The sequence below is a fragment of the Nematolebias whitei genome, chromosome 11 (genome assembly GCF_014905685.2).
Source record: "Nematolebias whitei isolate Nwh7 chromosome 11, NemWhi1, whole genome shotgun sequence".
Lineage (NCBI taxonomy): Eukaryota > Metazoa > Chordata > Actinopteri > Cyprinodontiformes > Rivulidae > Nematolebias > Nematolebias whitei.
This window is the reverse complement of record NC_056508.1, coordinates 39,509,239-39,534,410: the sequence shown is the minus strand read 5'-3', so window position 1 is coordinate 39,534,410 and position 25,172 is coordinate 39,509,239. Positions and strand designations below refer to the sequence as shown.

The 25,172-nt window shown below is 37.8% G+C and overlaps 1 protein-coding gene across 1 annotated transcript in view; it reads right to left on the bottom strand.

Moving 5' to 3' along the window:
• Nucleotides 1–25,172, bottom strand: part of cfap74 (cilia and flagella associated protein 74) — a gene marked incomplete at its 5' end in the record, with an annotated part of 56,139 nt that overhangs the window by 11,780 nt on the left and 19,187 nt on the right. The window contains 12 exons of the mRNA XM_037684336.1: nucleotides 1,324–1,600; nucleotides 1,701–1,834; nucleotides 2,255–2,428; nucleotides 4,941–5,028; nucleotides 11,284–11,412; nucleotides 14,980–15,101; nucleotides 15,211–15,333; nucleotides 17,530–17,627; nucleotides 19,611–19,725; nucleotides 20,042–20,227; nucleotides 21,327–21,416; nucleotides 22,277–22,343. Coding sequence (XP_037540264.1) covers nucleotides 1,324–1,600; nucleotides 1,701–1,834; nucleotides 2,255–2,428; nucleotides 4,941–5,028; nucleotides 11,284–11,412; nucleotides 14,980–15,101; nucleotides 15,211–15,333; nucleotides 17,530–17,627; nucleotides 19,611–19,725; nucleotides 20,042–20,227; nucleotides 21,327–21,416; nucleotides 22,277–22,343 — 1,603 coding nt within the window. The remainder of the gene's footprint in view (nucleotides 1–1,323; nucleotides 1,601–1,700; nucleotides 1,835–2,254; nucleotides 2,429–4,940; nucleotides 5,029–11,283; nucleotides 11,413–14,979; nucleotides 15,102–15,210; nucleotides 15,334–17,529; nucleotides 17,628–19,610; nucleotides 19,726–20,041; nucleotides 20,228–21,326; nucleotides 21,417–22,276; nucleotides 22,344–25,172) is intronic.

The following is a 25,172-nucleotide window of genomic DNA, read 5'->3' as shown; positions in this document are numbered from 1 at the left end:
ATAAATAAATAATTAAAAAAAAAAGTATTTCAGTCAGAGATTATTGTCATATGCACATCATGTGGTACATGTGGTGGAGCAAAATTATGTACACAGGGTCCCAGTTACATCCAACAATAAAATGTATAAGAAAAACAGTAATAACATCTAAGATATGAACTAAGAAAAACATCAACTAAATATACACTAAGCTCTAATAGCATTAAAACATTACGTCAAACATCAGCACGAACATGAGCATGAGTCTGTGTGAGCAGATGTGCACGCATGAACACCTCAACATGAAACAGATCAACAGCAACATGAAACAGATCATCAGCAACAGGATGTGATTTTTCACAGTGATTATTCTGGTTAGAGATTCATGAGTCTAATTGTTTGTGATGCACCCACCACCGCTGTATCATCTGCAAACTTTACACTTTAACTTTTCTACGGTAAAGAATTGTTTTGTCTAGTAAAATAAAAGCAAGATTCAGAATTGTTTGCATTGCAGTTTGTTTGTTCTGAAATCGTGCGAGAAGTTATCTTTCATTTCCATAAGGTGTCCAGCAGAGTGCATCAGCACACTGCAGAAGTATCTACCATGACTGCTGTTTGGGTCTTTGTCATGGTGTAACAGTATTTAACAGTGTACAGAAGAAGTTTACATTTTGTAGCAATTGCTTCAATTATAATTTGTGGAGCATAAAACAAAACAAAACAAAAAACATGATTACAGATAAAGGTCAGAGAGTACAAAGCTCAGTTTATACAATAGTACCGGTAGGTAAGTAATAAATTTTGTCTAGTCTTCAGATGGCTGCATGGAACGAAATTTTGCTGTACTTAACTGTGCAATGACAATAAAGTTGATCCTGATTCTGATAAGTAAATGAATAAGTCTGCATTGTATTTTTTCAAAAAGTGAGAAAAATCTAATTCATGATAGAAGGAAAATTATCCAAACAGTGCAGCAGGAGCTGTGGAGTTTTCACTTATTGCTGTCCTTCTATCCCCCATGGTATGTGAAAGTTTGTATTTGAAAAATAAGGGCATGAAAAGAACAGTTTTTACCTAATGTTTAGTTTGTTAGCTTTTCCTTAAATTTCAAAGTGCAGTTCCTGGTATCCATCAGCCAATAGGTTGAACACCCTGAGACGTATCTAAAAAAGGCCCAGTATTAAATATTGATGTAGGGAAACAGATTTACACTTGGTGCTTCTAATCTGATGATCTCTTTGAAGTTATTTCCTCCCAAGCTCACCCAAAGACACAGAAGTTGTTTAGAACTGCCGCTTGTGTGTGAATATATGAGTGAAGATAAAAAGGGGTCTACTCCACCTCTCCAGGGAGAAGGCATCCTGCTGAGGGAGATATACTGATGTCTGAATCCTCTGGTGGGGTAAAGCAGAACAACCTGGGAACCTCAACCGTCCTGATGTCTTTGGCCACTGGAGTTACTGTTTGTTTGAACTGGTTATTGTCAGCGTGGTGGCTAATCAGGTGAAAAACAGCCGTGGACTTGTCACCAACGGCAGTGGCTCTAAACTGAACCAGAGAAGGAGAGAGCTCCAGCGGTGGGTGAACTCCTACAGCTCGGCAGGACAGTAGAAACTCTCTGGTGTTTAAAAAGAAGGTTTTAGTTGGTAATCAAGTCTAATCATTCTGGAAATCATCACATGACATCCATGCACACTCAGTAAAGAATGAAAGTCAACCTGTTAATTCCAGATTTGCAGCAGAGTTGAAAATTATACTCCTGGGCTTTTTTGGGACTGAAGATCAAATTAATCTCCAGGGTTTCTTGTGGGAGCACAGTACCAAAACCATCGTTAGGCTGGATCTCAATGAACTGTAAACACACACAGAGCATTCTAAAAAACCCAATAAACAGATTTTGTTAATCTTATGATGTGTATTTTTATGCATCCATTAAACTTTTGAGCCATAATGCTAATAATATTTTACATTTTGCAGGTGGAAGTGGTGGTAAATTCCACCATTACCAGAAAGAATACAAACTGTCTGCAAGCGCAAATGATAAATAAGTGCAGTTATTATAATTAAGTTACCTCTTTAGTTACCATTTACTCATTCTCAGTCTTTACAATGTAAAGGATGAGCTATTACACTAATAAACTTATGAAGGAGAAGAACAGCTCAGTTTTTTAAAGGCAAACATACAAAATAAAGAGTTTATAATTAATCTGACATCAATAACAGAATAAAAGTATTGCTCATAATATCCTAGGATTAGGATTTAACGAAGTACCTCTGGAACAGATAAAAAGCCAAAGTCTTGAGGTAGGAGGGAAAGGTTAGTGAAGCGCACGTTGCTCCTGACGGACTGATAGATGGAGCAGAAGCCAAAGTCAATCTCAGTCCGGTCAAACTGCAGGTCTGACGATGTCACAATTGCCTGGACAGTAAATCGGGCAGGATGAAGCTAAAAGTGGATAAAAAAAAATTACATTTTTGTAAACATCCGACCAGTTCTTAATGGATCGCTTTAATAAACAAGAACAAAGATGACTTTCTTTTACATCTTTGGTCTTTATTTTTCAGTTAAAGGTAGATCACTACTTTTTGCTTAGATTTTCCTAAATTAAATTGTACCTTCATAATTTTATTACATTTTATGATCATTGTTGAACTTTTCAGTTTTTATTTTATTTTATCTTATTTCACAGACATAAATATTTACAGTATGAACAGTTTTTTTTAAGCAACATTACGTTTGACTTCAGTTTTTCAATATGAAACTGAGTAATGTGTTTATGCAGATCTCTATTCTTCATAACTGGGCGACCACAAGTTGTTTGTTTTTGTGCAATCAAACATGCGACTGTGGTTCAAAGTGATTTGTAGAAAATGAAATACCAGCACCAACCTACAGGGACATCTCCTTTCTTTCCTTGGCAAGTCTTCCTCAATACTTTACTGATTTTATCAAATAAAAAAAATAAAAACCAACAAATGTTCATATCTGAACCCTCTGATGCAACACGCAGTCTGTATAACTCAGCTCCAACCCAACAGGGGTCTTCTCAAAAATATTCACTTCAAAAATACTAATAAGTTATTGAAGCGGGAGAGAAAAATGTCCATCTGCTGGAGACTATTTTAGGCAGAAGCTTATTACAAATTTTAAGCTCTGGTGAATATTCGGGGCAGCAGGATAAGGTGTCCAAAATAAACTAGTCTCAGCATGTTTGTGGTAATGAATCAGCCTCCTGTCACCTGCTGGAAAAATGGGACTCAACGTGTTTGTAATTTTTTTAAAATTATTATTACCCAAGCTTGAAAGCATAGAAGGAATTTACAGTTTGGTTTAGTTCAATAAAGTTAAAGCATTCATTTCGTTGAAGAATGAAAAAGCTGAACATTTGTAAATCTGTGGGCTGCATAGCAAGTTAGTCTATTTATTTTTTTTTTAAAATGTCTTGGACTTAAGATGACGTCTTCTTGAGTTAGCTCTGTGTCACTATGCGCCATTGCTTTCTTGGCTGCTGCGACGTCCGTTGACCAAACTGTGTGTGTGTGTGTGAGAGAGAGTGGTTTCTTTTTTCTTATCTTTTGCCAAGAGCTTAGGACCTGGGGCTGGAAACAACAGCTTTGGCTTTTCACAGGAACATCTTGGCTTAGTTTTTGGCTCTTTGTCAAGGCCACAAAGAGTTAAATATTTCTAATCCTACGAGACATGAACTCAGAACACTGGAGGGTAAGAGGATGGTGACAGTTTGGCAAAAATGACAACTTCAGATTTAAAAAGGACCAAAATGAGCTGGCAAAAGTGCAGCTCAAATGTCTCAACGGCTGCACAAATTTATAAGAATAAAGACAACCGTTTCAGTATTTCAAAATTTATGAATATATTTAGATTGAAATTTTTACCTTAATTGCAAATAGTGTACCTGTAAAAGTTTGGTCACTGATGTTAATGAGGAGATAGTGAGTGGCTAAGTAGGCTGAAGGGTCCAGCTGACCTACAGTGAGAAGATCTGATAGCTCTGCAGTGAACTGTTACAGTTTGGATCCACCTGTATCTTTAGGAAGAAGGGTCACTGCAAATTGATACAGTTTGTCAAAGCAATCACATTATCCTAATAAAACACTTTGTTCCAAGTGGCTTCATCCAAATGGCAGCGATGTCTGAACAAAATTAACCCAAGTGAGCAGCAAAACAAGGGGGCGTGGCCCAACACCTGTCAATCACCTAACACCATAAACACAAATTAAATCTTATGCTGTTGTGTTCAGGCTGTAAAAAATAGCCCATTTAGAAGAATGGCGCTGATGCTGTTCTAGATTTAACATAAATGTTCATCTGTTTAAATAATGTAACAGTAATTTTATTATCTTTATTGTAAACGTTAAGGGGGTCTTAACATTTGTAGATGTCTATATTTATAATCATAAAGTACAGCTATAATCACAATTTCTATTTGTCAAGCTTAGGCTAACATTATTATGGTGAAACAAACAAAATGCTTTGATTTTTATTTGATTGAGTTCTTCTTAATATTTATGATGATTGTGTCTTACAATTATTACATTTTTTAAAGGAATGTGTAATGACAAACTGACAAGGCCGCACAGAAACAAAAGGAAAAACAACATGACATCATCAACTGATTGCAAAAAAAAAAAGTCTATACAGTTGTGTATTTATTTTTGTGCTAATGAGAACATTTTGAGTCAAACAACATGGGGTAACCTTTATGCTTGGTTTATTAGCAACCGTGGAGTAACTGAGCCTTGAGGGTGGAAGATAATTTTAGCTTGTTACCAGCAAAATAGGTTACAACCTTCAGTGGCTCCACCTCCGTTTGTGACAAAGTAGGACTCAAGCACAATGCTGCACAGCGAGCATACTGTCTGCAAGACTACTGCAGCGTGTACTTATAAAACAAATGCAGCTTGTGGGCACTGCATAAAATATAAAATATAGTACAAACCTGGCCTGCAACTTGCACGGTCATTGGAACCTCAAGGACTCCTGTATCTTTGTCAAAATAATTCTCTGCATCTTTGAATAGGGAACACCTATGATAAAAAAAAGGATATATTTGAAATGCAAAGCAGTGCTTTCTTAAAAAAACAAAGTATCTTCATAACTGCAAGCAGAGGACAGGACCCCCCCCCCCCCCCTCCCACCAATTATGACTTTTAACAAACAATAAATACAACAATGCTTTCAACAAGTTGATTTTTTATCCATAGATGCCAAATAGCATTGAAATGCTGTAAGCCCCTCCCGGGAATTTTGAGAGAAAGATAAAGACTCAGACCAAGACCCATTACTTTACTTTAACCCACGGCTGTAGGATCGGCTTGCCAGAAAAAGCAGGAGAAAGATGAAGAGTGCGCCTCCACACTACTGTAGGTTGTAGCCATGGTGATGAGAGACGTAAGCATGATTCAAAGAGGACCAGCAGTCATGCACAAGCTTATGTAAAACTCCAGTCCCTCAGTCTCACCAAGAGTTGAAAACACCACTGCATATACATGCATATGCATGATTCAGTATCTTATGGTCAAACGATAAATGAAACTTATTTACCTTTTCTTAAATTTCCCTCCCTTTTAGTTCCTGTTTTCCTCTGCGTTTCATTTATCTCACTTTTTTAATGGTTTAAGTCTTGACAGCTAATGCTGTTAAAGTTGGTGGTTTAAAGGCTTTTCACACATCAGAGGGTTTTTTCTCTTTAAAAGCATAACAACTAAGGCTAAACTTGGCACAGGTTTATGTTTCATAATTCTAAAAACCTCACCACTAGACCTCAACATTGCTACAGAGCTGAAAACAAGAGAGGTTACTAATCAAAATTAAATCTCTCAAAGTCATCTTTTCTTTTTTCATAGCTTAACAAATGAGTACAGAGGGTATATTTAAAGAAGCACTCTTTTATTGTCTACTAATAGAATCGCTGCTGGAGAGTCACTCTTGAATTAGCTTGGCAGGGCAGTGTGGAAAAGCCTGGTGGGGCGTCGCCAGACCCATATGTTCAGGAGAATTTGCAGAAGGATGGCGCTTCAGATTTGTCAGTGTCCTGAACAGATTTACTTGTACTCTTCCTCTCGATAGCCAGATTATCCACAGTAATTCTCCTTTTTAGTCTTAAATGGTACATCCTAGATTAGTGTAAGATAGAAGATGATGCTTAAACTTTGAATATATGCTTTATACTTTTAAAAGTACTTCATTTAAAAAACTTAAATAACTGAGCTAAATTTAACATGTCTTTTTTTAAGATCCTCCATGAAACCTTAATCGATATGAGAGATTTGTGACCATTTTATAATCCATTATAATCTAAAAAAAAGAGAGCATTGTTTTACAACAGTGCATGACTGAACAAAAACAGTTTTTTTTCAACATACATAAATTGCCCTTGAATGTGGAGTCTTGCTTGAATACTTCATCATTAAAATAAGTGATTTTGAAAAGGATTATGGATTAGGAAGCTTTGAGGGGTTTTGACTATAGGATCATAAGAGTAAAAATGACAGTAAAAGACAATGATGAGAATCTTAAAAATCATGGTAACCAAACCAGTTACTATATTTGCTTGATTAGTTTTCACGCAACACACCGTCCCATTAGAGTTCCTGGTACCGACATGAGCAAAAGGCTAGCAGTAAAAAGCACTGGTAGAGCTGTTCGGCGTAATCTGTAGTAAATCATCCTTGTAATCTCCCTTTTATCAGCCGGAACTGCTGGGGTGGGACCCATTGCCTGCTCTTTCGAGATTAAACCCCTCTGACAAGCAATCCCATTCAAATGATCCTGTCATGAGGTTACATGGAAAAAAAATAAGGAAACAAATGTATTTTTGTGTGTTAGATTAGGTAAATGGTGACGGTTTGGAAATAAAGCACAAAAGATAATAGTTTTGAAATATTGCTTGGTATTTTTGCCTTACTTGGAAAAGAGAATCCTTAAAGGAGGGCTGGAACATAGTTCCATGATTAGGTAATTTTTCAAATAACCATTAAAACGTACAAAAGGACAACGCTACCCCAGTAAAAACAAACAAAAACCATAGAGAACACCAACTATTAAAAGCTGTTGTTAGCCAACAAACCAAAATAATAAATTCTGTACTAAATTTGAGTGAAGCTGTAAAATATCTTGACTTTATAACATACCGATGCATGCTTAATAATTCAGGTAGATAAATCTAACAAAGTTATCCCACACAAGACAGGCCCTGGAGCAATGTGGATATCCTAACTGGGTCTTCCTGAAAGCAGAGGAGAAACTCAAACAGGACTCCAGCCAGCCATCAGATGAAAAGGAGGAACCCAGACCAATGGTAAATGTTGCAGGAGTTTCAGAGAAACTGAGATGTTTATTTTCTAAACATGACGTTCCAGTGGCTTTTAAACCCCAAAATACATTATGGCAAAGACTGGTTCATCCCACAGATCTATTCCCCCTGGCACAAACAGAGTAATATTTTGTATGTTGTTCAGTGCCAGGAGGCTGTGTTCAGTCTTACATAAACTAACTAAACAGCCACTGGTCAAAAGGATGGACCAGCACAAAAGAGCAACATCATCAGGCCAGGACTCTGCGGTCTACACTCATCTCCAGGCCAACCGTCACTTTTTCAGGGATGAAGACGTGCACGATACAGCCTTGATAGAGAGGAACGTTGGTTTGAGAGAGGAGTGAAGGAAGCCATCTTTCGGAAGAGAAACCATCCATCATTAAACGGGTGGAGGTCTCCATGTTCAACTGTCCCCCTTTTACAATACAATACAACTTTATTTATAAAGCACATTAAAAACAATACCATTGGCCAAAGTGCTGTACACTAACAAAAACAATTACAATGCTGTTATTGCATCACTCAGCCCTCTGTGAATAGCAAGCGGACATCTTAACCAAGCGGCCATCCTAACAATCGATTGTTGGGCTGATGGTCCTCCTTTTACATGTGAACAACCAGTTCTGGCTGTCACCAGCCAACTGGTTGATCCACTATGAGAAGATGCTGTTTATATGGTTGTTTTCACACCCGATAGTCCGGTAGACTCGGTTCGATTGGGGATCAAAATTCAAAACATTTGTTTACATTTCAGCTGGTTTGGTTTGCATTCACACTGCACGGAGTCAATCGAGTCAACCTGTTCCCCCCTCACCTGTGGTGGCGCTGCACCAAGAACTACTGAAGGAACCGACACAAAAACCTCTGAAGAAGACACTTCTTCTACTTCTTATGTAAATAATAATAATAAAAAAAAAAACAAAGTGGCGTCAAATTTGAGCGGTTTTAGGATTTCTGTTTTGTTATTTTTCCACAATGGACTCAGTATGAGTGGAAGATGAAGCAGAAGACCATGGAGAATGCTGTTTTTCACACAAGGCGGCTGAGACGGCTCCGTATGAGGTAAGAGAAATGCACGTTTGTTTACCCTGCGCTGTAGTCCACTTCCTGCTTTTGAAGCGGTCTCCGGTTTGCTTGCATTCACACTGTATTCAAACCGCGCCAGAGTTCACTTCAACCAAATCAAGACCTAGGTTTTTAGGCAGACCAGAGTTCGCTCTTTTGGTCCACATCAGAGTCCCACTCACATTCACACCTCCCCAAACGAACTGGACTTCCTAGACAAACGGACTAGAGTTCGATTAAAGTGGACTAAACAGGGCTGGCGTGAATGCCCCCTAAGACTGAGTTTGTTGCAGCTCCTTAGACTGAAGAAGTCTTTCAACAAAGAAGAATTCGTCCAGAGGACCTGACTCAATCTTGTTAGAACTTCAACATATTACTACCACAACTGAAAAGACAAATTAATTAGCAAACAAAATAACTCTCCTAAACTTAAATCTGCATAAAAGTAATATCATGCTAAGAGTATGGTGTGAAAGAAAACTATTTAAAGTGACCATAGCCATCCTTCTTTCAAATAAGTGGTCCTCTAAGCAGAATAGGAAAACCAACATGTGTGCCACTGCTCTTTGAGATAGTGTGGAGACAAAATTTTGTAGTGTACAGAACAACGCTACGGATGTGTGAGAAAAGTGTGGGCTGGATAGTGACAAATAAAGGTGGAGGAAGACAAGCAGAGAGGGATGAAGCAAAAGAGAAAGCAAATGAAAGATGTGGGCAGGCTGAGCGCAAACCTTCAAAGGAGGAAGCGAGAATGTGCTCACCCTCTCCTGAAAGCCTGAGGAGGGCAGAGAAGACACAAACACCTGTGTAAAGAATGAACGCTATGATATGAGTCATTTCAGAATCCAGATTTAATAGCATATGTTTGCGTGTGTGGATGTGACAGTGAGTCGAAGCAGTGAAGATAATGAGGATTTGGAAATCCAATCTAGATCCGGCCAGGAGAACTGGCAGTGCCATTTTAATGACACACACAGCCTCTGCATAAAAACAGAAGAAGCAAAAACCAGCAGATTGGAAAAGAAAGACCTAACCACGATAAATAAACACACAGAACGCAGCTTCCTGATGAGCTGAAAATATTCCTCATTTTAAGTGTGAACAGTGTCAACTTCTCTTGTAGATGATCTTTAGGCTCTTAAGAATATTTATATTCTTTATAAGCCTGACTTAACGTAACCCCTCGCTGTTTTTTCTCAGTATTAAAATTACTATTAAATCACAGACTGTAGCTTTCATTGTTCTGAACAATAAATCCCTGACTATCTCTCAACTGATTAAGAGCCTAGGTGCCCTCATGTATGAGACACTCATATGTTGTGTGGAGGTTAAAAACACAGAAGGCCATTTAATATAACTTACAGTCAGTACTCTTAAAATCTATGGCGCAGAGGTTAAGAGAAAAAAAATCAACAATTTAGGTTATCAGGTTATTGAAAGAGGAAATTCTTTGGTCAGAGATGCTTTTGTAATATATAAATTAGATGAATGCAATGCTATCTTAAATTACAAAACTAATGATTACAACAGAGCAAGAGTGGACATTGAGGGCGCAGGGATCTGGGTCTGGTGTCTTAGGTTATATAAGCTGATTCGCAACCAGCATAAAAACAATGGTAGACGATGGATTCAAAGAGAAGGAAGAACCTTAATAATGATAAACAAGGAGTTAAAGGAAAAAAAAACCATACAAAGAGAAACTCAGAGGAGAAAGAAGTATAGAATACAGAGGTGAGAGGTCAGTAAAAGAAAAATGTGAGAGAAAGTGGGAGAAGACAACACAGAAGCCAAAGAGACCCAGAGAAAAAAAGTGTGACAGAGAGGAAGGAGGAGGGGGTGGAAGCTGTAGTCATGGTGGTGCTTGTGAACGATGCAGCATCTCAGCAGCAGCACGAGTAAAGCTCTACTCTAATCCTCGCATTAAAACCTCTGGTGATTCACTATGACAGATTACTGACATTTTCCCACTTCCCTCTCTGGTCCCCGTACTGCACGATGACTAGTGTGTGCGCTCAACATTTTCATTATTATGTAAAGAAAATGCACTTCTCTCTTTCTATTTTTTTAAAATAAATCAGCTCAGCTATCAATGCACAAAACTGTCGAACTGAAATGAGAAAAAACAAAACAAAAACAACAACAGAGAGTGGGCAGAGAAGCTCCCACGCAGAGGTTTTACATACTGCACGCCTCTCACATTCACCCTGGGTGTCCCCTGTCCGCTCTTCTGGCTTTCAAACAGCAGTTCAACTCCTGCAGCTTAATCTAAATATAGAGCCTGTAATGTTGTTGAAAGAATTACCAGGCCCTTCAAAGTCATTAGACACCATTACCAGACGCCTCTGAGCTCCTGTGCTCACAGAGCTGGTGTGATAAAGAAACTTGGATACTGGCTGTTGACTGGATGGAAACATTTGCCTTTTACAACTCTATGACTATTCTGACTCCTCTCAAAAAGCAATTATTGTTTCACCAGAGCTACACAAGTAAACCACTGTAGTCAGAACAAACTCAATACACAAATGCTCGTATAAACCTATATTTGCATTGTTGGCCATCTTTTATTTCTTATCAAATCAGCCTGGAGTTACAGAAATGACAAAAAGTTATTGAGTTGCCAGATCATGCACTTTATTAAAGACTACAATTTGGAGGGTTAACTTTTGTTTTTATCGGAACAGCATCTACTTAGACGGCTGCTTTTTCTTCAGTAAAATGAAATGTATCTTTGTGGAAAAGGCAGGGCATTAAACAAGACAAGTTCAGTACGAATCTGCTTGGAAGTTAAATAATTTGCACTTTTTAAAAAAGTCGACAAAACCCTCAGAAGCTCAGTTTCCAACTAGATTATCACTGCTTCACTGATGACATTACCACTGCAGCCTGTGTCCTTCCTTACCTTGGCATGAATTTCAAAAGAGTGTTAAATCTTGACTGAGCCTGGACGAAGCCCATCTTTGGTAGAATCTCCACATGTTTCCTCATTTCTGGGCATACGTCGAAGATCAGTTTCAATGCAGTGCTTGCTCTGTAATGAAAGTACAGCTTCATTAGTACAATGTTTTTTTATTGGGCTTTGGGTGTTTTTTCCATTTACTTCAGTTTATTAATGAACATCTATTAAAATATGCTTATTTTTTGTCGTTTTCTTTCCAACACTGATCTATGAATCACTCAGGCATGAAATACTTTATAGTTAAAGTGTCATGTTGCTCAGAAACTAAAAACAGTTAAGTTTTTCTTTAATGACACCTACCAAAATCACCTTTTTATGGATAAGTTCAGATCATTTAGGCGATCTTATTTCTACGAGCTCTAATGATTGTACCAGTGGCTGTAAACTCGTTTTAAAATAAGCTTGTGTTAAAAACGGCTTTTCATTCTGGGAATTCTCCAACACATCCAAGTTACACCTTTACAAACGGAGAAACAAGCTGAAAGGTAGTGCTTACTGAAAGTGAGATAAGTGTGATAACGTTTTTGTGTTTGCTATTATCTCCAATGACACAGACGCGCCATGAGCAAGCAACAGTCAAATATACAGTGGGAGCCTTCAGACCTCAATTTAAATGACCCACTTAAATAGTCGGGCCAACCAGATGGCGGTTTCCCTGAGGCAAGGACAAGCAGGGGCACACGGGACAAATTAAGTCACTTTCTTTACCCTTACTAAACGATAACCTTCAAACAGTTCTCAGGAGGGATATTTATGGATGCATAATCATTTTGGATAATCATAAATTTTAATTTACAGGGGCATTGAGATAATTTGCCCATTTTAATGGCAGGCTTTGATTGTTTTTGTCTTGAAAAATAATCATGTAAGAGATATAGTTGCAGATTTCCTATAAACTGCTTCCTTTGGATAAAAGTACATTAAAGATATTGAGCTAATTGTTGTAGATAAATATATATTAAAACATATGCTGACTTTTAAAGTACAGTAGATAATATTCTAACAAACTTACCCAGGAAAGACTTTATATTATGTTATGGGCCACAACTATGCACCCGTCAGAGGCTGCTTGAAAGCCCCAAAACTCATCTTCAATTAAAACTATTTTAATGCTACAGATCAATACACCATTTTAGACAAAAGTCTCTTCAAATATGTTTCAAAAGCTTTAAAAAGTTTTTTTTTTCCAACATGACAATGCCCTGAGAAAAAGTCACGGTCAAGCAAAAAATGATTGCATTTTGGTGCATTTGATCTCTTTGACTTTACTGTACATCACTGAGCAGCCACAGTAATGTTCTTGAGTGCTTTGAGCAAACTTTAAGCTGTCAGAAAAAAATGAAAACCAAACAAAACCTCCTCCAAGAGGAGCGGAGCAACATTTTATATGCATCTGTTTTTCTCTTCAATAGTACTCTACGTCTCCTGTTCTTAAAAACATCACAAACTATGTGTAATAATTAATTTTCACAACATTTTTGGATATTTTATTAGGACGTAGTTTAGTCAGTTAGCTTTCTGACAACCCGCCCAACAATTATCTACATTTTTAACATGTAAAGTAAAAGATAAAATGCTATGCAAGTAAGGGTTCATCTTTTCTTTTAAATTCACACATAACGCACGCAGCAATAGTTTTAATTTTCTTACATTTTCAGCCAGTTAGAATACTGTGACAAAAATGTTGGGCCAAAACAGCCTTTTACAATGTAATACAAATGTAGGTTAGGTAATTTATTTATTTACTTTTATTTAAACAGATAATCTCTGGATCACAAAAAGTCTCAAAGAAAATCCCACTGAATTTCTCTGGGAGCAGAAATAGATTTTAACATTTATACATTTTGCCACAATGATTATATAATATTTAAAATCACAAATTTTATCAACAGATAGCTTTCTAATGCAGTCGAATTAGCGTGTGGCCACAGCTACAGCAGAGCCCCTGTGTTTTCTTGAAGAGGCCAAATTTATTAGCTTATTTACCCTACCTGCACTCCAATGCCACATGGGAAGCCAAGCCTTAAATGAAGAAATACTCAGAACAACCAACTGACATCACAATGCAGCACTGTCCACTTAATGCATCCTTCAAAACAATAAACGTTAGCAGAAGTGTTTATGTTTTCATAAGTAAAAAACTGTAGAATCAACATGAACAACCCATCCCATTTCTCAGAGAAAACAAAAAGCCTCAAACCGCCCTTAGATGAGGTACAGCTGGCACATTCAAAATATGGTGATCGTATCAAACCAAGAACAGAAGTGTTTCTGAAAATAAAAACCCAGATTGGTTGTGTTTTTGTGGCCTGAGTTTGGGAAAGAATAACGTTAAACCTTCGAACTGAAGCCAGTTGGGACTTCAAAGTCTAGATGACTGTTTCAAATAGGAAAATAAAAACTCTGCCAACTGTGTTCGGAGTATTCAAACTATTGGCACACAAGTAAAAGTTAAAAACCGCTTATCTTAAAGCCTCTTGAAAATACTTCCAATTAGTTGGAGTGATATTTAAATCCCTGGCCCACAGGCAAGATAGACACATTCAATCATGCTTTGTGCTCCTCTTAACAAATCTGTCACAAACTAAAGAGCAATGTGGGATATCTATCTATTCAAAGAAAAAAAAAGTGACAGATTAAGTGATGAAAGCAGCAGCTCCCTTATTGTTCCCCTCAAAAACCTGCCAAGTTATTTTGTATTCAGATTATTGTCTTGGCGGCAGAGTGACAAATTGCATAGTTTGCTGGTCGAAGCGTTAGCATTTCTTCACTGACACAGTCATCATCATGTTGTCACATGTGCTGGTGTGTCAGCGCACCAGATGGCAGTTGTCACAAATCCCCTACCCCCCACACACGCCCTCCCCCACTTGATATGACACAATGACTGCCTAGGTGATGGACCACACTTCTGCAAATGTCCTCCATGGCGTATTGTTAACCATTGGTGTGCATCATAATGCATCACATTCACATTGGAAAAGGGTTAACTTTAGTTCTATGCTGCTGTAGAACTTCAGTGTTGGACTACTGCTGCGTCCCTTTCATCATCATCCGTTTCTAAACATGTATCTGCTGCATCTCTATTTTTATTTCTTCTGCACATTTGTTTAATATGCCCCTGTGCTCCTTGGCTCCAAGGATGGATCCTCCAAGGAGGATTTAATGTTGGATTGAAATGGAAGAACTCTGTCAATTTTAAGGGATTTCCACAAGCTGTTATCCAGAGAAAATGACTGTTCTTGTAGAAAATGAGTATGTGAAGGAGTTTTAGCAGAAAAGTCATCAAGCTACTGTACATCAGCAGTGCATGTCTTCAGTGTGACAACAATTTCTTCAGTAAACTCATTAGGCTAAAAATAGTCAAAGGCTCTTTTAACATTAGGCTGTAATTCTCTTTTCTGAAAAGATGCAGAACAAATGAACTATTAATGCTGATATATTACAGTAAAGTGTTCACTGCTTTTGTTGTTTCCAGTCTTTGGCTCATCTTTGAATTTATTTTATAACTCAATGAAGCATCTTTTCACCTTCTTTTTTTAATTTACCTGATATTAGTTTAAAAATAATAAAACAATATTACTTAAATTTTATCAGGAATTTGCAAAGTTGTTGCCTTTTCTAGGTTTTGGGACCCACCTGCTTTGGACCATGATACTGTCTTGATAAAGGTGGTCAAACATGCATATTTTCAAGTCAACGTTGGGCTGAACCACCCATACAGGGATGCTGACGGCCACACCCCTCACCAGAACAGGTATCTGTTTGAATCAGTAAAAACAGTAGACTAAACATAACTCTAGCAGTTAAAAACATGATTTTTTCAACAGAAAAAGACCAACTTTGAACAATATTACAAAAATATCGTACTGTTTTGACGTCCTTTTCAGAGAATTTGATGAAAAAGTCCAGTTTGGTCTCTCCTGGAATGGTGGGAGTGAAAACAAGATCCAGTTTGATGCTTTGAAATGGTCCAATCTCTCCGTCTCTTACCTGAGCAGAAATACATTAAACATGACAGGAACACATTTGATCCTAAAATAAATTTCTGCATGTCTAAAAGATATGATCAAATTTGCCATTAAAAATCAGTAAAAACTTTTTAAAAGTAAAAACATGTTTTAATTCAGCTGCTATTTTGTTAACAGGGGAAGTTTTAGTTTTTCAAACTTAGACTGGCTTCATGTGTTGCATGTTCGTTGCATTTGTGGACTGCTCTGGTTTGATTTCATCTCCTGTGTTACCAGATTAGAGAATAAACAGCAGACAAGAACAAGTCGCACGTATCTCATCTGCTCTTTGAGCCAGAAGCTATATCAAGTTTCATCATGATGCTTATTTTCATGTGTAAAGGAACCATAAAATAAGTTGTTCTCAGCTAAATGCACACCTAAAGCATTCATTAATTATCATTTTAGTTTATATTAGCACCAACATCACTTGCACTGTAGATCAAATAAAATCACAGATACTGTAGATAAAATGAAATCACTGCAGTAGAGGATGCAACATTATACTACCTGCAAAAGAACAGTGTGAGCATCTTCAAAAATCATCAATGAGTTGAAAGGAATAATAAAAACAAACAAAAACAACAATAATAAGCCAGTTTCTAGATGATGCACCAACACAATGTTGTGTGACCCTCCCTGGCCTAGTTTGATAAATAATCTGCCTTTTAGGACACCACTTTTCAACAACTTGGTGTGCACTTATCAGTCAAAATGATAATATCAAAGCCAAGGGCATAAAGATGAATGCAACACACTGAGCGCAAGCACAGAGGAAATGGAGATGCATCATTAGACCCCTGCTAGAAAGATGTAATGAACCCTGACCAACTTCAGACTCACATGAGGCACAAACAGCATCATTGCTAAAAACAAAACAGAATCAAAGCCTTCTACAGACAGACAGTAGCCAAAAAATGCCATGAATACACCTAGATAAACTATAGGACAGATCACTCTGGGCCATTTAGATTGCTATAATTGTATTTTTTTTATAAACATAGTTAGAACAACAATTCTTGAAGGAAGGTTAAATCTTTCAGTTTCTTCATTGCTTCCTCTCTAACATCACCACTGAATGTGCAACAAAAATGGAGTTTAATTTGATTAGCTCAAACAGCTGCACTAATATTGCCAATTTCTGCACAGATCTGTCAGGAACCAGGTTTAAAGATTCAGAATCAGCCAGACAAGAGTAAAAATGAAAACAGTTTTATTTATTTTGCAGCTGCAGGAAAGAGTCAGGGTGCAGCTGCGGTGACAGGTCCTCACAGGCAGGAGGGAGTGAGAGCCATGACGTCACCTCACTTGGTGAAGCACAGCTTCAAGGCAGAGCTGAGGAGAGTGAGATCTTAGGGGAGATCCGAAGAACCAGATCCAGAAAACATAGGCGGGGGTCATACACGGGGAGGCAGAGGTCCGAGAACAAATCCAGAGGGGAAATCCAAAATCCAGAGAGCAAAGAAGGGTAGTCATTACCAGAGTCAGATGAGCAGAGAGGAATCAGACGAGCGGCAGGCAGAGCAATCAATCCAAGAAGCAGGCGTGAGGTCGAAATCTTAATAACAAGGCGTGATCATCAGGCATGAACTTGAAAACAAGATGGCTGGATATCAAGGACCATGAGAGTTATAATAATCTGGCAGGGACTGAGCAGAGCTTGGGGTTTAAGAAGGTCAGGAAACAAGGGAATGGCACAATAGCTGATTAAGGTGAATGAGCAGAATGGGCGTGGTAATGACAGGAGCAGGGAAACAGAAAATGATGAGTAGAAACACGACAGGAGGGGCTGAGAGCGAGGCAGGGGACAGAGGGTGTGATCATAACAAGATCAGGACGTCAGTAGCATACCGATGATTAGAACTAGCAACACTGGCATCCATTCTTACAGTACAGGTATGTATAGCTGGACAAAACCTGTGTAAAATGATACTTTGGACTTCAGAAAACAACCAGTGCATAAAATGTGAGGTAGAGTATAATAATTTTACAGTATGGATACAACAGTATTTTTTAAATGAAAGATCAAGCAAACAATTACACATTTACATTGAGATTTTTAGTCACCAGCTGCAGAATCGCACTAAGCTTAATTTTACAATCATAAAAAAATCAAAACAAAAAGGTGAAATACCATGAAATGTTATGGAAACAGTGACTAAAGAAATCTTGTACTTACTTGTCCCAGTCTTATGTCATTAGAATCTGAGGGAGTCTGGATTCTACTGTCCACATATGAGGGCAAGCAAGTCTCAACACCAGCTTCTGCACATTTCTCTGTACAAAACAATTAATCAAGACAGAGACTTAATCCAACCCATACAGCATAAAACCTCAACCATGATCATCTTCCATACAGGGGTGGCCACCTCCAAAAACTAAACGATATGAGTCTGAAGTACATACAAAAAATTAATCAAATTCAGCTGTTTGGAGTCGCCATGAGAGAATGCCCCAGCAAGACTAAGGCAGACGTGTAAATTTATGAGTTCAGCCTGACCCAAAATCAATGCTGATATCTGAATCTGGACCTGGCCTTGGAAGGTGGACTATCTCAAATTTCTCCTGGGATCTTATGGAAACAAAGACTCTGTCCCCCCTACCCACCCCCTCCCTTCCCCAAGGTCATGGACCTGTGACAGAGTTCAACTGAGCTGGCTGATAAACAAATACCTCTTATCAGGACTATGGCTGGGGAGTGGGCTCTGGACTGTGCTACCACCTTCCCTAAAACTCAATGCATCCACTGGCCTTCCTCACCTCCCCTGGCACAGCAACCTAGGAGATGCGAAGGCACCAAGGGCTGCATCGCTCACCTGGCGGCCGTGCTGGAACCCCCTACCCACTCCACACGCATATGTACTATGTCTATTTATGTTTCTTTGCTGTGGTAGATTTTTTTTTTATGCCTCAAACCGTGCCCTGTCTAGGACACGACGTGAGAGATCTTTATTTTTATACCGCTCTCATTATGTTTTTCTTCACCTTTTCTTATATAAGCAACAGGGACAGCACATCTCTGAAGCTGCAGCCCCCTGTACACTTTTGTCCATTTTTAGGATGGCTGTACGGAAAGTAAATTTGTTGTACTTCACTGTGCAAGGATAATAAAAGCATTCTGATTCTGAAATAGCGTATAACATAAAAACAAACTTTGGTATAGTGGTAGTCAGTTGTGCTCTTTTCAACTGATTTGTAGGACTTTGTTTTATTTTGTGTAAATAGTTTAGCCCTACAAAAGGCATATAAATGTCATTTTATATATCAGACCTACTGCATTCAAAACATGAAGTGCTGTCAGCATGAGTAAAAAAACAACACCAACAGCCCAATAAATGTTCAACATAAAACAAAAATGTCCTATAACTGTGAATTGAAACAAGAAAGAAGCAAGGATAGAGCAAAACAAAATTTCCAAAGCCAGCAGAGCAGAGGCAAATGTCTGAAGAGCTAATCAAAGCATCAGTGGTGGAAAATGCTGAGTGCAGTGATGAAGATTTCAGATGTGGAAGAACATCAGAGGACGTGCGTGCTTTTCCCCAGCTGTGAGAGCAAGGTGAACTTTGTGTTTTCTGTGTGTGCCCTTGTATATATTGTTCTTGCAAGGACCTAATGTCCTAGCAGGAATGTGTAGATTACATACTTTTACCCCTTTCTTCTTGTTTTTTTAAATACATTGTTTTAGGCTTTACACAGTTATATCTGATTACAACTAATCTCCACTTCAGTTCAGGAAATTTGTAAACCAGCACGTTGAACTATATATTATTATGCTGCTAATTTTTGACATGAGCAAACAAACAAAGAGGTTACCTCTCTTTGTTTAGCATAGTAAATTTAAAGCTTACAAGAATGTCAGTAGGCGTGCACAAATAAACAAAAATAAACCTATTTGGCACCATACTGAATCCAGGTGAAACTTTATAAAATTTGTTAAAAAAAAAAGACAACACCAATGCATTAATTAATATTAATCTGAGTACTTCATTAAAATCTACCCATGACAAACTCATAGAAATGTTAAAAGAAAGATTCTGAATTTTCTATTTTTCAAGGAGACACACTCAAGATAATGAATATCTAAATCATGTCTGTTAATATTTATTCATGCTATTTGCTCTGGAGAAAGGGAACAGATCAGTAACATGCTGAGAAAGGTTTGTGATTTATTACTGACACAGGATTCAGTCTGAGATCTTTCAGAATTTAAGCTCCATCTAAAATGAGCAGCTCTATCTAAACAGTCCAGAGCAGTTTTACCAGGTTGCGGTGATTCTCTGGAGAACTCTGGACTCTGCTGTTTTGGCTGAATTTGTTCAGCATCCATGGAAACAGAGCTTTGCTGGTTGCTGGATGTTGTGTTTTCACTGCATGTCTTCAATCAGAAAAAAAAAAACCAAACAAAAAAAAACAACTTGTTAATTTGATTTTACACATGGTAGATATGAATAGTTACTGAAATGTATAAATACAACTATGCTAAAGCTTTCTATGTTTAATTTTAATCTTTGTTTTTTACATTTTTACCCGTTGAGTGTATTCATTACAAGAGTAGCTTAGAAAATGGGACATTTATTGTAAATCAACAGAAATGTTACTCTGGCATGAAAAACATTGTATTGCTGTAATCAAATTTCTCTCAGAGGACATGACAAATAAAGCAACTCTTGGGGCTTATAGCAATTTCTGACCAAGCGTGAGTTGGCAGCAGCCTGGGACGACATCTGGACATGGCTAGTTTCTGGAATGAGTTGTGTGGAGGTGTCCAGGCTGAAGCGGGTGGCCAGGGCTCCCTTGTTGGTCAAGTTGATAGTCCGTGAAATGCTCTGGCCAACGACGTGCGAACCAAAGTCAATGAATTGGCTGTCAACTTCTGGCTAGAGAACGATATATTTGCAAAATAAAAAAATAAAAAAATCACATGCACTAGTTAGCAATGAGTGAAGCCTTTGTCCATGGTTTTACATACACTGATTTATAAAGAATAAGAGCTTAACAAGACCATTGGTTATTATAAAGTGCAGTATAGGATAAGAAGATGCAGTGTGATTGATTACATTTTAATTTGATAATATTTGCTCCTAAAATTATGCTACACTGTTGGGGGGACCTAAAAACTACATGCATTGGCACATAATGAGAAAAGCTTTGTTTTTGTAACAACTATTACAGAAAAGTATTGAGTAAGATACCTAGTACAATTTTACTTTTGAGATCGGATTGAAATTTTAATGATTTTCTTTTATTGGACCTGTGTATCAAACTTTTTAATAAATCACAAACTTTTTTAAGCTACATGTGTTGAGTGATCCAAATGACTGATGCTTCACATCACATGTATGATTTAAAACAATAATGTGTATACAATAGTCCCTCGCCACTTCGAAGTTCGTTTTTCGTGGACTCGCTCTATCGTGCTTTTTCAAAATAAGATTGGACATGACACACAAGTGGCTGATTGATGGATGAGTTGCACGATCGGCATGTAATTTTTATTTAAAATGAATTATTAAAAATTCTTTAGCACCTGCTGCACAGTATGCAGCCCACACTGCAGGCAAAACTTCCTCCTGCAGCTTCTCCTCGGTGATCCCAAGAGCGCAGAGTGCAGCCACGGCAGAGAGCTGAGTTCATCACATGCTGTACTCTTTTAGAGCGTTTAGAGTATGTGTGTGTATATATATATACATACTGTATATATATATATATATATATATATATATATATATATATATACATACTGTATATATATATATATATGAATACTAAAACTATTACTACATGTACTACTATTCCTACTTTGCAGTTTTTCACTTATCGCGGGGCATCGGGATACAGATCCCCCACAATAAACGAGGGACTACAGTACTGTACTTGTATAATACAGTCATGATAAAGTAAAAATTGACAAATATCAATGTAGTTGTTTAAAGCAATGTGCACAAAGCTTTGTGTTGGTTGTAAAGCACTACTTACAATGCATTTCTTTGTGGTGCATCTGACGGGCACAGAAAAAGGGCCCACTGTTGATGCAAACTGTATCTCTCCTTCCAAGTCCTCGTTGATCTGCAAAGATTGTGTAACGTTACAGAGTGTTGCTGGGAATCCAAAATCAAGGTCCAACATTTGATCAAACTAATATGACTTCATAATAAAAAATGGACATGTTAATGAATTAGAGATTTTTTTTTCTTTCGGCTGCTCCCACTGTCAGAGGTCAACACAGAGAACTAACTCAAACAAAGTCTTGGCAATCGTTTTAACGCCGGATGACCTTCCTGATGCAACAAGCTACCACAGCCCTCTGTGTGGAGCAGAGAGCTGCCATCTAGGGTGTCCAGGGGAGCAAATAGGGGGGTTAAGAGCCTTGCTCAAGGGCTTAGAATGGGGCAAATGAGGGTGGAGGCAGGTGTGGATGCGTCACCTTTTCCAAATACATTTTGATGTCAGGTTGAGGCTCACCTTCTCTAACCTCTGCGCCACCACTTCCTATACCGTGGCTTAGAAAAATAATGTTGATAATTTCTTTAAACATTGTATATCAGTGGTGGTGTGCTAACTGGCATTTTAAATCAATGTAACTAAAGAAATCTGAAAAGGTGTTTTTTATTTTATTTTTAGAAAACCTGCATGTGACAATCAAGCTAAAGACAAATACAGTAATTATTTCATTTACTTTTATGTATTCACTGAATGCATCAAGAACCGTCTAATATTTGTATGGAAATTTAATTTTACTTTTAAAACCTTTAGCTTCAAAATTTTAACTTTTTAGACTCAACATTAAAAGTGTTGAGCTGATGAAAAACAACAGGATTTAAATGATAAAGACCTGATATCTTATCAGTTCTGACATGTTGAGGGTGTCTCAGAGCTTAATATTATAGCTGACCTGTAGATTTCTACAAGAAAAAAAAAGTACTCACTATTGGTTGGAAAACAGCCTGCACATCAAAGGACATCCCAGTAGATAAGGGACCAGGAGGCTCGAAGCTGAAACACAAATTACAATGAATAATAAACCTTAATTTTTCTTTGCATACAGTTTTCATTGGAAGCAACATTACTAAATTAAATATGAACTAAATGCAGCTCATAAATATGAGGAAAAAAGATGTACAGTATGGTGTAATTTCAGATTGACAATACGATATAACAGCATTGAAAGCATGGTTATATGTTACAGTACTTGTTTAGGTATGAATACAACATAAAACAAGACAAAATGAAAGTGCAAAATATATTTGGTGTCAGAGCAATGGTTACAGCCCACAATACTTCCTATACGATTTTAATGAGATCAGCAGCTTTAGATAAAATACTAAGCTATAAGGGCTTTACTGAGAATGAAGCAGATAATAGATAGAGCTACGGTCAATTGCAAACAGCAAGCACTGATAAGAAAATACAGGTCCTTCTCAAAAAATTAGCATATTGTGATAAAGGTAATTATTTTCCATAATGTAATGATAAAAATAAAACTTTCATATATTTCAGATTCATTGCACACCAACTGAAATATTTCAGGTCTTTAATTGTTTTAATACTGATGATTATGGCATACAGCTCATGAAAACCCAAAATGCCTGTCCCAAAAAATTAGCATATTTCCTCCCACCAATGAAAGACAAGTGTTTTTAATACAAAAAACACCAACCTTCAAATAATCATGTTCAGTTATGCACTCAATACTTGGTCGGGAATCCTTTTGCATGAATGACTGCTTCAATGCAGCGTGGCATGGAGGCAATCAGCCTGTGGCACTGCTGAGGTGTTATGGAGGCCCAGGATGCTTCGATAGCGGCCTTAAGCTCATCCAGAGTGTTGGGTCTTGCGTCTCTCAACTTTCTCTTCACAATATCCCACAGGTTCTCTATGGGGTTCAGGTCAGGAGAGTTAGCAGGCCAATTGAGCAAAGTAATATCATGGTCAGTAAACCATTTACCAGTGGTTTTGGCACTGTGAGCAGGTGCCAGGTCGTGCTGGAAAATGAAATCTTCATCTCCATAAAGCTTTTCAGCAGATGGAAGCATGAAGTGCTCCAAAATCTCCTGATAGCTAGCTGCATTGACCCTGTGCTTGATAAAACACAGTGGACCAACACCAGCAGATGACATGACACCCCAGTGACTGTGGAAACTTGACACTGGACCTCAAGCAATGTGAATTCTGTGTCTCCTCTCTTCCTCCAGACTCTGGGACCTTGATTTCTAATGGAAATGCAAAATTTACTGTAATCAGAGAACATAACTTTGGACCACTCAGCAGCAGTCCCAGGCGAGATGCTTCTGACGCTGTCTCTTGTTCAAAAGTGGCTTGACCTGGGGAATGCAGCACCTGTAGCCCATTTCCTGCACACGCCTGTGCATGGTGGCTCTGGATGTTTCTACTCCAGACTCAGTCCACTGCTTCCGCAGGTCCCCCAAGGTCTGGAATCGGCCCTTCTCCACAATCCTCCTCAGGGTCCGGTCACCTCTTCTCGTTGTGCAGCATTTTCTGCCACACTTTTCCCTTCCCACAGACTTCCCACTGAGGTGCCTTGATACAGCACTCTGGGAACAGCCTATTCGTTCAGCAATTTCTTTCTGAGTCTTACCCTCTTGCTTGAGGGTGTCAATGATGGCCTTCTGGACAGCAGTCAGGTCGGCAGTCTTACCCATGATTGCGGTTTTGAGTAATGAACAAGGCTGGGAGTTTTTAAAAGCCTCAGGAATCTTTTGCAGGTGTTTAGAGTTACGTCGTTGATTCAGGTGGTTAGGTTAATAGTTGTTTAGAGAACCTTTTCATGATATGCTAATTTTTTGGACAGGCATTTTGGGTTTTCATGAGCTGTATGCCATAATCATCAGGATTAAAACAATTAAAGACCTGAAATATTTCAGTTGGTGTGCAATGAATCTGAAATATATGAAAGTTTCATTTTTATCATTATATTATGGAAAATAATGACCTTTATCACAATATGCTAATTTTTTGAGAAGGACCTGTAAATAGCACTACATGAATCCCAGTCTCAAAAAACAAAATGGGAGGAATTTATTGAACACATGTTACTCAAACTTAATATAAACCATTCATAAAAGCACAAATCTAATTCCAGACTGTGAAAATGACGGAGGACAGTAAGATGCATAAAATCAAAATGTTTATTTTAAAGTTATTGCTGCCCTGAGTTTGATAACTTATTGCTCTTCTGGAGACACAGGAGAGTCAATCAATATTAATATAGCAAAACGCCAGCCAAAGAAGTAAAGAAAATTCTCAAAATTCAATAGATAAACTGGGATACGCGGCTATGAATTCTTACTACTTGAGTTAAAAGCCTGAGAGATACCCTTAGGCTAATACAAAGATAAATCTAAGTACAATCACATTGTTATTTTGCTGTATGAATTGTGAAAAAGGTTTTTTTTACGTTTTTGTGAGAAAAGAAAAAAGCTGTCGCCTACATCTAAAAGTGGAAAAGACAAATATGTTTTCTTCTTTGCTCTTGCATTCCAGTTCAAGGTTCTTTATTGTCATGCATCACATGTGGTTCATGAGGTGGAACGAAAGTGTGTACACAGGGTCACAGTTACACCCAAAAAAAAAAAAAAAAAAAAAAAAATTTAAATAAATAAATAGGTTTTATTTGATGTATTATTTTTTTTTTTACCACAAAATACCGGAGCTCAATCATCAATTCAAGTAAAAAGCTTGATGACCTGGGGAAGCACAATGTAATAAATACTAGTCAGTTCAGACTGCCATCAGCACAGGGTTGGAAGTGGGAGATCACAGCAGGTTCATTTTAAGCTGTTTTTTTTTTTTTTTTTTTTTTTT